We start from the raw sequence: 18,195 nt of genomic DNA, 5'->3' as shown, positions 1-18,195 counted from the left end.
TTACTATGTCATTGTTCTAGGACATTTATGCTAATGTAATTTTTTTCCTTAAATTTAAATTTAAATTATATTTAATTATCCATAACATGATTATTTCCTTCTGCATTTCCCGATTCCTCTCATTGGCATTCCTTTACACCTCTCTCTCGATGCGATCGATAATCTTAACTCTATCCCATATTCAAATCCAAAAAGAAAATAACATACATACACTTCAGGCTAAGCAGAAAACCCATATACGGAAATATTTCATGCTAACGAGAAAGACCAAAAACGGAAATCTCGCACGTACGGATTGATTAAAATAAAATAAGCAAACTTGCTTGCCACTACAAACTGTTAAGGCAAACGACAATTTTACAGGCCGTCTTCACTGGCCCGTTAGCCTCCATCAAGAGGAGAAGGGGGGCCCATTCATGGAGTCCCAGGCTGGAAGTTAGAGGAGCTTCGTCACATCAATTGACCTAACATACTGTCAGACATCATCAGGACTGCTGTTATAACACAAAGAAGGAAAAGTCCAGCTAATTCAGAGAGGCAGGGAAATTTAAGGTGGCCGTCTGCACTGTGTTGATGGAATCAGCATGCAGAGCCTTTCTTGCATGTCAGAACGCCGGCGTTCCCTGTGAGGGAGGCGACGAGAGAGGAAGGCCGCGCTGAGAGACTGGAAGCCTTCGTATAGCTGGACGATGCGCCCGCGCCCGACGGAACAAAGAACGCCCCGTTCAACATCAAGTCTCCGTCTGACCTCCAATTCCACTGCTTCCATACACTCTCCGGTGTGTACTCGCGCTTCGTTACCTGTTCATTCATTTATATTCATCCACTCCATCTACTTACTATGTTAATGTTGACAATAATGAATTGATCAGAAATGAGGAAACAACGTTTACCTCCTTGGAAGAGTGATAGTCGGGTGCGAGGAATCGATTGCCTTGGCTGTTGATTGTGGGGTTCGCACTTCCACCGATTGCGTACATTTCCCAGTGGGTGTAATCGTTGTTCACCACATGAAAGTAGCCGTGTCGGCATCTGCGTTTCAGCATGAGTGCATTAAACTTGTTTCACAGATAAACTTATCAACTCTACTGATTAGTCGATTGCTAATACATGAAACACAAATGGAAAATGTGAATTCAGATCGCTCTGGGATACCTGGGCATGCGTTGCACAAGCCCTTCTCCGAAATGGTTAAAAGCAACTGTTACTTGCATGTTAACGTCCTGAGTATAATCGTCGTTGTGGCCCAACAGCATTACCTGCAACAATTAATATAACAAATAGATCAACTTGAGGAACATTGAGAGAAAAGTTTGAACAGGTATTGTTTCTAAGCTGCAGATCAGATTCAAACCTTATCATGGTGGGTCATAAAGTTGTTTGAAATAGTAATTGCAGTCGACCCCCTGATGGCATCGATAAGCCCATCGGTGCAGCTTGACAAGGAGCAATGGTCTACCCAGATATTGCTTGCCCCAAAGATGGAAACTCCATCTCCATCGCTGATCGTTCTCCACCCGTAATGTGTCGGGGAATCCCTCACCATGGCATTTCCTGCAGGCTTGCAGTCATGGATGTGAATCCCGTGAATGATAATGTGACTCACATACTGTACCGTAATGCAAGGGCCGTTTGCAATGTGGACATTGGCGCCTCTGCCGTCGATTGTCTTGTAGCTGTTCATGATAAGCTCTTCTTTGAGCTGGATGACCATGTCTCTCTCAAAGGTGATCCACAGAGGCTCCGTTTGAATAACGGCATGGCGCAGCGTGCCGGGCCGGGGATTGACCGCATCGTAGTCGTTGGGATCAGTAACCACATAGAATCTGCCATTCTGCCCTCCAATGGCATTCCTGCCGAACCCAATGGCGCAGTCTGCAAGCCTCTTTCTATTGTTTTCCCAATCTGGATCGCAGCGCCAGCAGTCGTCAATGGGGTTCCCGGTTCCGCAAGACAGATAACTTAGTTCCCTTTTCGAACTGCTAATGTTCCTGCAATTCATGCCATAAATAAAGTGTTAATGCTCCTGCCGTCCTTATTTCCATCGTGGAAAAATCTGAGGGACAGAAATTCTATAACATTCTGCCGGAACAGACAAGTGCATTACACAGATAACAATGGAAATTCCCGCACCGATTTTGAGAAAATATCACAAAATTGTTGGGAAATCCTTTGAAGTTTCAGGATTTTGGATTCCTCAAAAGTTATGGGTATTGCTATGTAACACTGGAAAATTTTGAGAAAATCTGGCAAAATTTTTTTTGGAAAACTTGTAAATTTCTAGTATTTTGGAATATGTAACAATGGAAATTCCAACACTAATTTTGAGAAAATCTCGTAAAAAAATTTAGAAATGTGGTGAAGTCTCAGAATTTTAAATTCCCAAAAATTATGGGTATTCATGCTGATACCATTTCCAACCCAGCCAGTCTGATTTTTTGAAAATTTTCTATCCAAGTTCCTACCAAAAATTGGTCGTCCAAAGAAAACTATCGCCTCATTAAACAATGCCTAATACAATGTTCTCTACAAAGCGCATCGCAATATATAATTGCCTAGACTGAGGCAAGGTTCTTTATAGAACGGTCGTGGATGTACAATTGTCTACAAAATGCATCGGAATATATAATTGCCTCGACTGAGTCAAGGTTCTATGCAGCACGGGCGTGGATATACAATTGCCTCAAAAGTGTGCAATCAGATGTAAAAGAATTTGAATTTGACCCCTATCAGCCGTCTATATATCGGCGTAAATTTGATCTCTTTCAGCGCTCTATATATCGGCGTAAATTTGATCCCTATCAACTATCGGCGTTGTCTAATACCTATCAGCGTCTATATATCGGCGTAAATTTGTTCCCTATCGGCTCTCTATATATTGGCGTAAATTCGATCCCTATCAGGGTTCTATATATCCGCGTTGTCTATAAACACAAATTTGATTTCTATCAGAGCTTTATATATCGAGGTTGTCTATGTTAGAAAATAGAAAACCTGGAGCAAGTCGTTGAAAATAGATTTTACAATATTTTTTCTTAATTCCAATCACAAAAATTTAAAGTAAAATATGACAGAATCCGCTTTGATACCATATTAAAAAATGGAAAATTTGAACAGAGATGCTACTCTTTTCTATATTATCAACAGTTAAATAGATTACATAGGAAACCTCAATAATAAATGACTGAATTAGAACTCAACTGAAGTGGACTAAACTCTAACTCAGTGTGACACTTGGATAGACAACTATAACACTTAACAAGTGGTTGGAATTAGATTTTCCAAAAATTTAAACCCAACATTAAAACTCAACTCAAATAAACTAAACTCTAACTCATTGTAACACTTGAATAACTCATTGTAACTCTTGAATGAACGATTATGACACCTAACAACAAGTAATTGAAATTAACCGACTTAAATTTCATCCCCATCCACCCCCTATTTATCAACATAAATTTAATCCCTATCAACCATCTCTATAACAGCATTGTCTAAATATAAACTTGAATTTGATCTCTAAATTCTATATATCAGCCATATAACTTTTTAGATTTCTTACCAAATTTTTTTTGGGTCATCTCTTTGTGTTATCTAAAATAAATATATCATCACCTTGAAAAGAATTTTAGACACTTGAATCATTGAAATTTCGCAACTGATTCCCACCCATCTTTTGCCTAACAATTCTAAGCAAATTAAACAGAAAATTAGCCGAAAAAACTTGTAACAAATAGACTACGGCTTTATCACTTGAAAATTCAATGAAATCTTTATTACAAACGATGATGAATCTGATCAACACATAGGTTAGCCATTACAGATCAACTCCCAGTATTAGAATAATTGTATTATGTACTGCATAAATAGCAATTACCTTTCGACCATTTCAACAACTCGTTCAGGCTCTTCCACGTATTTCGTTGCATGTTGTTGTCCACGTTTAGTCCCAGCTACCACCACCGGCCGTCCAGTGCCCGTCAATTTTTTGAAAATTCCAAAGCTCTTGCCTGCCTCGGATCCATTACAAAAAATCCAAAGCAGAACAAACAATGCGAGTGCACTTCGATAGCCAGGCATTTTGGTTACACAAGGGGTTCAACCGTTCAACGCTCTAATTAGTCCACAAACTGCAGGAAGTACGTTATCAAACTATGATCATATACATATAACTCATTAATAATACGGGATCTCTACTCAGTCTATTCTGCGAACAAGATCATAGATGAAATGCTGCTGGGTTAATTCCTACAATCTATAACAGCAGAAGGAATCTATTCTGCGAACAAGATCAGAGATGAAATGCTGCTGGGCTAATTCCTACAATCTATAACAGCAGAAGGAATCTCGCGTGCCAGTCGACTGCAAATGGAATGACCAAATATGAGCTGAACTTAGGTCGGGTGCACGGACCTGGGTGCACTAATCTGTATGAACACTTCGCCCCTTTATATAACAAATGACGAGTTCCTAGGAAGGAATAAAATAAGCAGAAATAGGAATTAGTCTTGATACCTAGTCAACTAAATTGGCCATCCAAGAGTTGCCACCATGTGGGTGACAGGACTGTACCAAGAAAAAGCGGCCCAAAATCATAACTGTTCGATGAATGAAATGGCCCAAAATCACGGCTGTGCAAAAACACCATCATTGATATGGGAAAATTCTCGACTCCACAAGGGCCAAAGCCTTAACTCCACCACTTTGGTCTAGTTTTATAGGTTTAGAAATTGGATCTAGTTTTATAGGTTTAGAAACTGTATCCAATTTCTTATTCACAAATTTTAGAAAAAAAACTTTACTCTCTAGTATTAAAGGTAGTAGATACTATTACAATTTCAATATGATCACAAAAATATTAGCATGTTTCACCTACTTATAGCATTGTCTTTAAAAATGTTTTAATATCAACATACACCTTTTGCTACACAAAATAGAATGTTCAAAATTGTGCTATTTGCAAACAAAAAATTTTGTTATCCTACTTTTGTTGCCCAAAAATCATTACAATTCCTATCCCTTTCCTAAGCACAACAAAACAAACAAAATTTTTGTTCTTTTCCTACACACAACAAAAGAAACAAAAAGTTCGTCTTTGCCATTATGAATAGTTGATAGTACTTACATTATCCATGCCTCCCTCAACAAAGGAAGAAAATAAAATTTACCTATTTCCCTTGTTATACCTCTCTTTGAAAGTAAATCAACAGTCCAGTTTTTTTCTCTACAGATATGGTCAAAGTAAAATTTCCATGTTTCCCTTGTTATACAGATACATACCTCTCTTTGAAAGTAAATCAACAGTCCTATTTTGTTCTCTATAGATATGGTCTAATTTTACCTACTGAAAGCTCATTTTCAAAGTTTGATATGATTCATCCAATTGATTAAAATTGGTGGATTGAAATCATTTTGTCCCTTCACCCATTCTATTATGCCCTTTATTCGTATCTTCTTAATCCCTAACCATTTTGTTGCAATCAATACTCCCCATAATGCAATGATTTCTACCCTACTATTGGTTCATTTTCCACCCTCCCACCAGAAATGATAGACTGTATCAGCCTTGATGAAAATAACTGCTCCACATCCACATGGGTTAGCACATGCACCATCAAAGAACCCCATTGGATATGAATGCCATATTTCTCTAATCTTAAAATTCTTACCACCTTTGCTTCCCTATATCGGCCCAATTTCATTGAAATAGGCTATTATCTTATTAATGTCCTCTTGCACCTCCAATCCTTTATGATCAAAGATGATGGCATTACGCCTTCTCCAAATAGTCCATATGATATATAAAGGTAGCACCCTCATCCAAATTCTGATACATGAACAACTCCCTTTGATGCAATTTTAAAAAATCCCAACACCCCAAATTGCTTGTGCATACAGACATTGTATGAAGAGATGATTATTATCCTCCTCACCCTCCCTACACATAAGGCAAATTACCGGTCTTGAAACCCTCTCCTTCGAAGATTCTGCCATGTCAATATCCTATTATGAATGGCTAACCAGCTAAAACATTTTATTTTATTCGGGATGTTCCATTTCCATATGATCTGAAAAATAAGTGGAAATCCATATCCCTTCTCCTCACTTGGCATATTCTTATATATGTCTTTTACCACCGGAATTCCTTTCTTAAGTGTTCCTACCCATCCCATCCCATCTCATCCTCATTATTGTTTAGTGTGATCCCAACATTTCCAAGAGTAAAGATATCTTCCCAATTTTTATTTTTTCTTTTTTGGACGACATAAACTTAATTTCAACTTTGATGATATCATACTGGCTATAGAATGAGCCTCTCGACTCAATGATTCAAGGGATTAATAAAATTTCTATGTTGGTAAAACCAGCATAGATCCATTTTAAATACGTATCTAGCATGAGCCCAAAAAAATAAAAAAAATTTAAAACCTTACCTATCATAATAAACTATAAAATAAACTTCTCGACTCAATTATTTTCCACAACTACCAACCATATTTTAAAAATATATATATATGACCTTGCCCACCATCCAAATCGCTCCTAAAGACTGCACATTATATATATTACTGGTGTGCCTCACATGCAACCCCAAAATAAACTGGGTTGTTCCCGTGTTTCAAGGTATTTATTTACTACGAGTTTGACACGATAGCCGCTATTCGCATGAAATTTGCTGACATGCTCCTCACAGATTTATCTTTTATCAAATTATTCGGAGCAAATGGGAATCCACTCAACTGTCCAACTCCGCGCACATTCTGAAGGGTTAAAGTCTACGGCCGACCCGTTATCAGAGGCGCCTTTTATCCATAAAATGGCTCATAACTCTGGAAAGTTTCTTCATATGAGTTGACTATTCAGGAGTTTTGCAACATGCAGTTGAAGTGCATAGGACGGTGTTATTCATTGTGTCGGAACAATGAATACGTGAGATGACGCTATTCAAAGAAACTTATGATTACCTGTGTCTTCTGGTTAGGATGCTTTTTTGGGGATGGGGTTAGGAAATGGCCTGAGAGCATCATTGTGTAACTCATCATATTTTTTCGGGTTGCATTGTGAGCACTTAGCATCACGGATGAAATTTGATGGGAGAATGTGTGTCATGGGTCAACTAGCTAAAAATGATTAAAATTTCTTTCAAACCAGGTAAAATTTTCAAGTTTTTATTAGAACCATCAGAATTGATATTAAAATTAACTATATCATGAGATTTAACTAGTTTTGATATTAAAAATGACTATATCATCAGATTTAACTGGTTTTAATGTAACTAGTTTTGATATTAAAAATGACTATATCATCAGATTTAACTGGTTTTAATGTAACTAGTTTTGATATTAAAAATAACTATATCATCAGATTTAACTAGGTTTAATTTCGATTTAATCAATTTATATTGAAATAGATTGTAAAAATTATATTTTTTAAAATATGTTAAATTATAAATAGTTAAAATTTAATAAGATGTAGAAATTTTATTTTTTTAAAATAAATCAAATTATAAATAGTTAAAATTTAATTTTGTAAAAAAAAATTTTAATATGTCAAATTATAAATAATTAAAATTTAATAATTTAAAAATATTTTTCATCTAATACATAATATTATAATATTATAAATATATATAATATATAAAAAAGATCATAAACAGATTTTCAGTTTCCACACATTGAAATAACATGAGTCAATTCCATCCCGTATGAATCATTTCAAATTGTTGTTGTTGAGACAGTAATAATGTGCATTTTTATTTTGTTTCACGAGGTTTTAATTTTATTCGTTTACTTTAGATTTTTATTCTGTTTCATGAGGTTTTATTGGTCTACTTTATGTTTTATTAGTTTATTACTTTAGGGTTTTATTCCGATTCATTTGCTTTTATTTGTTTACTTTAGGTTTTATTAGTTAATTACTTAGGGTTTTATTTTGATTCATGAGGTTTCATTAGGTTATTTTAGCTTTTATTACTTCTGTTGTATTATTTTAAGTTTTATTTGTTTATTATTTAGGTTTATTATTTTTAATAATTAAGTTTTAGATGTTATTTTATTATGTAGATTTATTATTTTTAATAATTAGGTTTTAGATTTTATTATTTAGGTTGGTTTATATTAGGTTTTATTATTTTAGGATTAATAATATTAGGTGTTATGTAGTTGTGTTAGGTTTTATAATAATAATTTTAGGACAATTATATTAGTAAATGTGGTTTATAAAAAATGGAAAATGATGTTTATCGAGGTATATCAATCACATTTATTAATATAATTGAGCAAGTTTTTAATTGTCTATATATAATATGATGATGTCATATGATGGTATTTGTGTAAAGTGATGGTGTAATTCATTGTGTCTTATATGTATCACGTAAAGAAACTAAGGGTGAATTATATATCTTTTTATATATAGATAACCATATCTGTACGGTGTAGTAAAATTTTATGTATAAAGTATTAATTTTAATTGATTGTGAGTATGAATGTTTATATGGAAATGATAATTAATTAATTTGTTTTTAATATTGTTTTTAACATTTCTATACATATTTAATGTATAGATAAGAAAATACATATTTAACATATAGATCATAAAAGGAGGTGTGTTATACATTAAAAAGTGTATTATATGTCTTTTGTTATAGGTCAAAAAGTGTGTTATATGTTTCCATATTTAACATATTGATCAGAAGAGAAGATGTGCTATATGTTAGAAAGTGTGATATATATATATATATATATAAATTAAAAAGTGTATTATATGTCTTTTGTTATACATTAAAAAGTTTGTTATATGTTTACATATTTAATATATTGATCAGAAGAGAAGATGTGTTATATGTTAGAAAGTGATATATATATATATATATATATATATACTTTAGATGTCTACATATTGATCAGAAAAGTATATATATATACTTTAGATGTCTACATATTGATCAGAAAAGAAGATATATTATATGTTAGAAAGTGTGATATATATATAAAAATAAATTAATTAATGTTATATGTTAAAAAGTGTGTTTTTCGTTTTATGTTGTATGGTAACAATTTTTTAATATTTTTTTGAGAAAAATCATAGAATAATTATATAAGAAAAATTGGTAATATATTTTGTATTATATTTTTGTAAAAAATTAAATTAATAATTAATATATTATTATTTTTATGTATGGAAAAATTAATTATTGTGCTAATTACATTTTCCTTATTTATAAATTAGATTTTTTAATTATCAATGATACACGAATATATTGTGTGCATGGCTTACATTATTCTAAATAGTGTATGTTAGGAATTCCCTGTTAATGTAGTGGTTTATGTCCTTGTGATATATGTGTTAATAGACTTTTATTAATTATTGTGAATTTTTTTAATTTTTTTTATATAAAAATAATATTTTATATTTTTATTTTCCTATTATGTTATTTTAAAAGTATTAAGTTTATAAGAAATGTATGGAATTGAAATGTGATACTTTAAATATAATATATATTTATTATTATATTTAATAATAAAAAATATTTAAGTAATTAATTAAATATAATATTTTGATTTTTTTATAAAATTGTTCAATTATAAAAATCAATAAATAAATTTCAATTATAAAAACCAAGAAATAAATAGATATAAGTAATTGAAAGCAAACTCGTATTGATTTATCTTAATCACATATCTATTGCACTTGAAACAAGGTTGTCATTTCAAGAGATTGACTCCCTATTAGTTCATGATAAATCAAAATTTAGAATTGTAACATACCTAACCCTTCAATTATTATTAGAAGAATCAAGTAAAGCATATATTATTATTATTATTACTATTTCTTATCCACATTCCACTTAGGCTTTCTAACTCGTCATAAGAGCCTCGCAATTGGAGTTTCCACTCTGCGTGTGTTTATGTATAATTATAGATATATACATTTTATTGGCCCCTGTCAAATGTAGCAACCTCCACCCTTTGCACCAACCTGGTGCCATTAGTCATGGCACCCGTATGCCTCCCAGGTGGGTGCCACCGGTCATGCCACCCCACTTAACTTCTCTCGGCAATTCCCAAAGTGCGCACCTTGGTTACCATTGGGTCTCTATACTTGGCTTTCGTGGACAATGGGCACCTCTACCGCCTCCACATTGGCCCAAAGCTCGCCCGTCGACTATCACTGCTACCTACTCACATCAACCTAGCCATATTATCCTAGTGTGTTTCCTCACTACTCCTTTCAATTTGTCTGGGTTCAACCTTTGGGATGACCTAGCAGGTGGGACCTCCTCTCCATTAATCAGGTGCACCCTCAGCAACGTGGTTGGATCACATCAACCGATAACCATTTCCCAAAACATATGTTTAAAGAGCTCTTTGCACCTTAGTGCTAAGACCTCTGAGTTTGTGTGGAATTCGTGGACCTCCCCCTTCTCACCTATCATTTCTCCAGTGGACCCACCTGGCTATGGTACCACATCATCCCAGTGCTCTCACCCAGTGCTCATGTCTTCATCTCCACACGTGCCATTTAATCTGTCTGGTGGGTCCCTCAGGGACATGTCACCTCGCTCTTTGGTGTCCCAATCCTTACAATTGACTCCTCCTTTTAACTTTTGGGATGAACTCATTGGGCTGACTGGTCATGTGGGCCAGTTTCCAGCCAATGGCACCACTACAATGGTGTGGGACCTACCGCACACCCACCTTATGCCATCCCACAAGGATTTTCTTGGCGCATTCAATTCTTCCGCCCCAATGTTCCTCCGGGGTGGGACTTCCGAGGTGACATGAGGTTACTTCATCCTGGTGCTTCCATTGCACCTTCCTTTAATCCCTTCAGCCTAAGCTTCCAGGCTTATGTGGATAGTGGGCCACCCCTCCAGCCAATGGCATAACCATTGGGCACATTCCATCTTACCGCATCATCTTGGCACCTCATCCCTCCGGTGCTCAACACAATTTTTTGAGGTGAAACTTCCGAGTCTGGGCCACGTTTGTACACTCGCGACCAATCCCGTTAGGGACAAATCAAGTGCATCAATCTGAGACTACAACGACTAGATTTTTTATTGGTGCAAGGATAAGGTTAGCCCAAATTATGTTATAAGGTTAAGTCTTAACCTCCTGCGAGGCTTCGATCTTTGCCCATGGCCTGACTAGGGAAACCTTGTTAACCTCTAAGTTATGAGTCTAATCTGGATTTTGACTGACATCATTAAAGCTTGCCCCAACTCTTCACCGATCGCTCCTCACTATTTGATCTAGCTAAATCTTTACTACATGGGTTCAATAACTATTACAAATGGCATCGTTTCTTGGCAGTGGTGATGGCGAAAGTGGCTTGCTAACACACCCAATGTTGCTACCCCTCCTAATATTGGGTGAAGGTCACTTTAGCGAGTTCCTAGACATTTTATATTCCCCATACCAAAGGAGGGAACTCCCCAGCATGCCGACATAGGTGCTCCTACAATCGTTATCTGTCGTCAGTCTGCAGTGAATCCTTGAAGGGCTTCACCTCTTCTACCACACGCCAGGGGTCTCTAACTTCAACGCAAGACAACAAGCAGCTTTATGGTACTATGCAAAACTGTCTGGTACCCTACTGATGACACTAAGAAGCTAGAAGAAGACATTTAGGTTTATCATCATGCAAGGCTGACTAATCCTAGATGCAAGGGATTCGAATATCCGTGTACTTAAAAGATAGGGTTATTCTTCTTTTGAGAAATACCTCCTATGTAAAAATCACAGGCTTGTAGCTAGATAGTTAATTACATGCATGCAACCATGGACCTGGCCAAGTAGACAATCTCCTTGTAATTTCTTCATATTAATAAAAGGTGGTCTATATGCCCAAGGTTTCCAAGTGTCATTCCAGATCCTTATGGATTTCATTGCATGTGGCAGGCATATATATATATATATATATATATATATATATATATATATATATATATATATATATATATATATATATATATATATATATATATATATGTATATATATATATATATATGTATATATATATATATATATATATATATATATATATATGTATATATATATATATATATATGTATATATATGTATATATATATATATATATATATATATATATATATATGTATATGTATATATATATATATATGTATATGTATATATATATATATATGTATATGTATATATATATATATATATGTATATATATATATATATCTATATATATATATATATATATATATATATATATATATATATATATATAGATATAATCAACACCAACATGCATATCACACAATACTTCATTTCTAGTTCAGAAGCACATACCAACTTAGTTTGTTTAACAACATCATTCATTTTCAAAGAAGAAACACACATGAAAAGGTATATTTAACATATCCATTAGTGCCATCTTCCCCACATGGGTACAGTCACATGTCCATACATTGATAGTATTCCTTTTTATCCATAGGTAAAACGCTAGTTCAACCATAATGCAATATAAATTCATTAATATTTATAACAAGTGCAGGGTCTACTTATCTTTAAATTTACAAAGCAATTGAGTTAGGAACAAGGACTCTCCACCCAACCATAGATAAAATTAGCCACACTTACTTGCAGATGTCACCTCCGAGCTAGATTTCAGAGTCTCGTGGGGGTGCTTTCTTAAGGGGATGGAACACCAGCTACCAACTGAAATAGGGAATTCCATAGGACCTCTTCCTCAATCCCATTAGCTAACAACGAACATCTTCTTCAACACATGAATTCTAGAGGCTCTCTACCTCACCCACCAATGCATACATAGTGATTCACTCCCTTCCGAGGATTCTAGAGTCAATTGTAATGATAATGCAGTAACCAGATATCTTCAATCAAGTCTTCCTTTGATGCTTCTTCAGGAGTGACCTCTTCCCAAGTTGTTAAGGGCTCCAGAGCCTATTATCTAAAACCACATCCTCTAGGGGACCCAAGCGATTACAGGTTTCCGGAGATTTCATCCCAACCGATAGCCTCTAGGGCCCTAAGCTGTTAAAAGGCTCCAAAGACGTTGTCTCAACCCACAGCCTCCAAGGACCCAAGGTGTTATAGGGTTCCACAGGTTCTACCTCAGCCCACAGCCTCTAGGGGCCTTAAGTTGTTACAGGGCTCCAAAGACTAGCAACTCAACCCACAAACTCCAGGGAAGCTAAGGACCACCCACCTTCTCTTCTCTTTTGTGTTTCTCCATCCATTTGAATCAAATTAATTTGTCTTTGGTTGCTCTCCTCTTTGTGTGTCTTCTCTCCTGCCCCCTACATCCATTCAAATACCATCCTTGGCTTCTTTTCCTAGCTTGCATTTACTACTTTGTCATTGCTTCCCTGCATGGTGCAACCTCTGCTAGATCTCTTGTCCTCTTTCCTTGTTACTATTTTCCAAGCAACATGGAATTTTTACCTTCTATTGTAGCCCATTTAATTTCAAGAACCATTTCATTAAATTCACGCACCAGCCATTGTTTTATATTTGTCCCAAACATTTCATGTTTTATACACAAGAAAACCTCAACATCCCAAGTAAGCAAACCTCCTCCTCATCTCTAGAATCTATGTCCCTTTAACTCATACCCCTTTTTTTTAATTTTCACATATTTGTAAAAATATTTACAATGCATTTTATGAGAGAACCATGGGTGGGATTGTCACACACCCCTCCCCCTTCAGGGAACATTTCCCTTAATGTTCATCTGCCCATATGCAACACCAGAAATAAAACACAATCACATACTATTTTATGGAGCTATATATACACAACTCTATATAATATTTACAATCATATACACACTTGCTTAAACCAACAAACAAGAAGGGATAAACATATTTCATGGCATCAGTCATTTCCCACGTGGCCTACTCTAGACCAAAGTGCTTCCATTGCACCTTGACTTGCTCTATGGCTTGATTTTGGAGCCTGAGACTCCTCCATTCTAGAATGCACATTGGCTCTAACTATAAATTTCTCTCTAGTTCCACCTATAGAACAAACCAATCAATCACATGATCATAATCTTGCACATATCTTTTAAGAAAAGAAATATGGAAAACATCATGAACTCTAAATTATGGAGGTAAAGCCAACCTATAAGCCACTGGTCCAATCCTTTCAAATATCTCAAAAGGACCACAATATCGTGGTTCCAACTTGGCACACAACCCAATCTTTAGGGAACTCCTCTTGGGTTTAATTCTTAGGTAAAAATGTTTCCCAACTTGGAACTCGTTGTGCACCCTATGTTGATATGCATAGCTATTTTGCCTATCTTATGTAACTATCATATTTTGTTTTATAATCTGAAATATTTGCTCCATTTCCTTGAGCATATTAGGTCTAACAAGGACCATATTCAATAGATCAATCCAGCTAGTAGGAGTGTTGCAGTTCCTGCCATATAATGCCTCAAATGGGCTCATCATTATGGATTATTGGTATCCATTATTGTATGTGAATTCAAGAAGTGGAAAATATTATTCCCACTTCTTAGGCTTATTCATTACATATAGCCTTAATATGTCCTCAAGGATATTTTTAGTCCTGTTTGTTTTCCCATCTATTTGGGGATGGTTTGTGGTACTCATGGGGGCTTCACTGGGGGAGAAATAACATACCACGTGGGTCAATATTGGGGGATATTTATTAAGGAAAAAACAACATAATATATTGGGGGATATATAGGGAGTAGAGGGTTTTTATATTGGTAGCTATAAAAAATGGAGGCCAAAGTTAATGAAAAGATATAAAGGGGTATAAAAAATGTTAATGAAAAAATGGATACCTACAATATCTAGTGAAAGTAGGGGTTCTTAAATTGGGAATTTGTATTGGGTTTGTATCGGTAAGGGGAGCCTAAATGATGTGATTTTTAGAGGTATTTTCCAGTATGTTGTCAAATGAAGGTCATTGTTTAATATGCCATGAATACACATGATACATTATAGGTTCATTGAGTGAAGGCTTCGTGTTGGTACTAAATGCCAGTTTTTTTCCCAATCCTGGAAACAAATCCTTCCAAAACTTGGAAGTGAACCAAGCATCTCTATCTGACATAATTTTCTTGGGGATACTATGTAGTCTCATGATCTCCTTTATGAAGATTTGTATTATGTCACTTGCATAATTAATGGACTTGACTACCACAAAATGAGTTACCTTTCTCATCTTACCAAGCACCACTATGATTACATCATGCTGCTTGGTGGTTCTAGGAAATCCAGTTATGAAATCCATAGAAAGTACCTCCTATTTCCATTCCAAAATGGTAATAGGTTGCAACAATCATGCCGGATGCTTGCTCTCAACCTTTTCTTGCTGGAATTCTATGTATTTTTCCACAAAATCAACCACTTCCTTCTTCAAATTCAGGCAGTAATAGTGTCTTTTGATGGTTGTAAGGGTCTTTTAAAACCCTAGGTGGCCTGAATGAGGCTTAACATGGAACTCCTTCAGGATCGGTGGTTTTATTTTATCATTGTTTGGCATGTAAATTTGGCTTTTAAACATGACTAGGTCATCCTCAATCAGGTGGTATTCTTCATCCTCATTGTCTTGTAGTAACCTTTTTCTCACCTGCTAGTATTTTTCATCTCGCTGTCCAGCACTTTTGACCCTTTCTACTAGGTCTATTTTGTAGGAATTTACAGTTGTCAAGTTATTCGCTTCAATCCTTCTCCTCAAGGCATCAACAACCTTGTTCTCCTTACCTTTTATGTACTTGATTTAGAAATCAAATTCGATAACCATAGTCAACCATCTTGATTTCATAGCATTTAACCTTGGTTGCCCAAACAAATACTTGAGCCCACTATTGTTTGTCATGAGTGTAAATCTCCTGCCAAGAAGATAATGCCTCCACATTTTCAAAGCATGAATGATGGCATCCAACTCTAAAACATGGGGTTACATAATTCACCTCATGTTCATTTAACTTCCTAAACTCATAAAATACCACTTGCCCTTCCTACATTAGGACTCCACGAAGCCCTTCCTTGCAGGCATCTGTACACACCATAAATTCCTTATCAGGGTTTGAAATTCTTAGCGTTGGTGCGTTGGTGAGCAACTTCTTTATCTACTCAAAGTTTTTTGCAAATTGTGTCGTCCACTCAAATATTTTTCCTTTTCTCTGAAAAGTTGTGATGGGATGGCCTATCTTGGAGAAATATATGTTGAATCTCATATAATATCGTGCCAATCCCATGAATGATCTAACATCATCCACATTATCTAGAGTTGGCCACTCCATTATGGCCTTGATATTTTTAGGGTAAACTGGAATTCCTTCCTTGGAGACATTATGCCCTAAATAATGTATCTATGATTAGAAGAAGTCACACTTACTGATCTTTGCACAAAGCTTGTCCTCCCTCAACAATACTAGCACTGCTTCCAGATGCTTTTCATTCTCTTCTTCTGTCTTAGAGTACACCAATATGTCATCAACAAAAACGATGACAAACTTATCCAAATAGGGAAACAACACATTGCTCATTAGGCACATGAAGGTGGCATGGGCATTAGTAAGCCAAAAGGGTACCACTATGAACTTAGAGTTCCCATATCTTGTTCTGAAATTCATTTTATGAATGTCCTTCTCCTTGATTCTTACTTGATGGTATCCTGACCTCAAGTCAATCTTGGGGAAAATTGTTGCTTCCATCAACTAATAAAAGATATCATCAATCCTTGGCAAAGGACACCTATTCTTGATGGTCACCTTATTTAATTGATTGTAATCAATTCATAGTCTAAGGCTTTTATCTTTCTTCTTAACGAACAATATAGGCACTCCCCATGGAGACACACTTGGACTTATGTAGACCTTGTCAAATATTTCTTTTAGTTGCAATTTCAGCTCAACCAACTTTGGGGTGTTCATCCTATACGATACCTTGGATGTTGTTGTTGCTCATAGTAACAACTCAATAGATAAATCTATATCTATGTGAGAAGGAAACCCAGGAACCTTTGTTGGGAAGACATCTGCATATTGTTGCAAAACAGGGTACCTCTTCAGCAGCTCAACTTCCTCATCTTCAATTTCACGGTCAACTTTCTTTTCCTTAGAACTTGCGTTGCAAACAACGTGCATATTTTTATGTTGTTTCATTTGGCTTGCTTAATAGTGATCAACCTTACTAAAATGGGATATTTCCTTTCCTCCACCACACATTTTTCTCCTTGCTCATCCGAGCATTCAATTTTTTCATAGAAATCTACCTTGGTCTAATGTGAATACAACCAGTCCATACCCAACAACATACCATATTCACCTAGTGGGAATACATTCATATGGGATATTGTGGGAATACCATTGAGCTCAAATGCATAGGACCTTACCCAATGGCTAACCTTCCTTTTTTTCCCAGTTACTAGCTGAACTGGCCATGGTTCTTCATGCAATTCCTTGACTGGTTTGCATTTGTAAACAAGCTATGGATTGACATAACTATAATTAGAACCTGAATCGATTAAAATGGGAACAATTTGATCATGTATCTTACCTTCTATCTTAATAATGGATTCCTGGTGATCTGTCTAGTGGTTTTATGCTACTACATAAATTCTTGCCATGCTTTGAGTCACCTCACCCACCGTGCAAGCCTGTTGAGCACTGTAAGCCTTTTGTCCCATATTTTTTTGATGTGGATAGTCCCTTCTTTTGTGGTTCTCACCACAAGTCCATGATCTTAGTGGCTTTCATCTTTCATACTTAGGTTGTGCTGACATTGGATGTTGCATTTTTTTCTTTCATTAACATTAGTTCTCTGCTGAGGTTTTCTTACATGAATTGGTTGCTTACGTTCTTTCTTTTCTGGGATTTTCTTGGGCCAATTCTTCTTATGTCCAATGCTGCCTTTGACATTCTAATTATTTTTTATTTTAGGTTTGTGTCTTGCCTGATCATAGCAGTGCTTTAGCTTTTTAATAGCATCCTTCATCATAGGTGACTTTAGCAACTCGATTTTATCTCTTAATGCCATAGGCATCATGTTGATAAACCTTTGAATTTTAGCTTTCTCATTCTTGAGATATGGTACATACCTCAGTAGACCTAGGAATTTGGTGACATATTCTTTGTCTGATAGTTGCCCCATCTTGATTTCATATAACTCCTTCACCTTGCTATCATAATAGCGCTTAGACAAGTATTTTTAT

The 18,195-nt window shown here is 35.4% G+C and overlaps 1 protein-coding gene across 1 annotated transcript; it reads right to left on the bottom strand.

Moving 5' to 3' along the window:
• Nucleotides 1–297: 297 nt before the first annotated feature.
• Nucleotides 298–4,403, bottom strand: LOC149181486 (putative pectate lyase 5). Its single transcript, XM_089418325.1, has 5 exons — nucleotides 3,878–4,403; nucleotides 1,355–1,991; nucleotides 1,156–1,259; nucleotides 894–1,032; nucleotides 298–801 (listed from the first exon to the last, which is right to left on the bottom strand). The coding sequence occupies exons 1-5, from the start codon at nucleotides 4,078–4,080 to the stop codon at nucleotides 580–582; spliced, it is 1,305 nt and encodes a 434-aa protein (XP_089274451.1). The 5' UTR covers nucleotides 4,081–4,403; the 3' UTR covers nucleotides 298–579.
• Nucleotides 4,404–18,195: the final 13,792 nt, after the last annotated feature.

This window comes from Pinus tabuliformis, chromosome 3_2 (genome assembly GCF_031772625.1).
Source record: "Pinus tabuliformis cultivar Carrire ecotype Pingquan chromosome 3_2, CPIR1, whole genome shotgun sequence".
NCBI lineage: Eukaryota > Viridiplantae > Streptophyta > Pinopsida > Pinales > Pinaceae > Pinus > Pinus tabuliformis.
This window is presented reverse-complemented; position numbering and strand designations above follow the sequence as displayed.

Bases quoted from the DNA above. Each gene is read 5' to 3' on its own strand.
- LOC149181486 (XM_089418325.1), bottom strand. From the start codon at position 4,080: ATGCCTGGCTATCGAAGTGCACTCGCATTGTTTGTTCTGCTTTGGATT. The intron at 1,260-1,354 runs GTTTGAATCTGA...TAATTGTTGCAG, and splicing joins TTATGACCCACCATGATAAG to GTAATGCTGTTGGGCCACAA. The intron at 802-893 runs GTAAACGTTGTT...ATGAATGAACAG, and splicing joins ACTATCACTCTTCCAAGGAG to GTAACGAAGCGCGAGTACAC.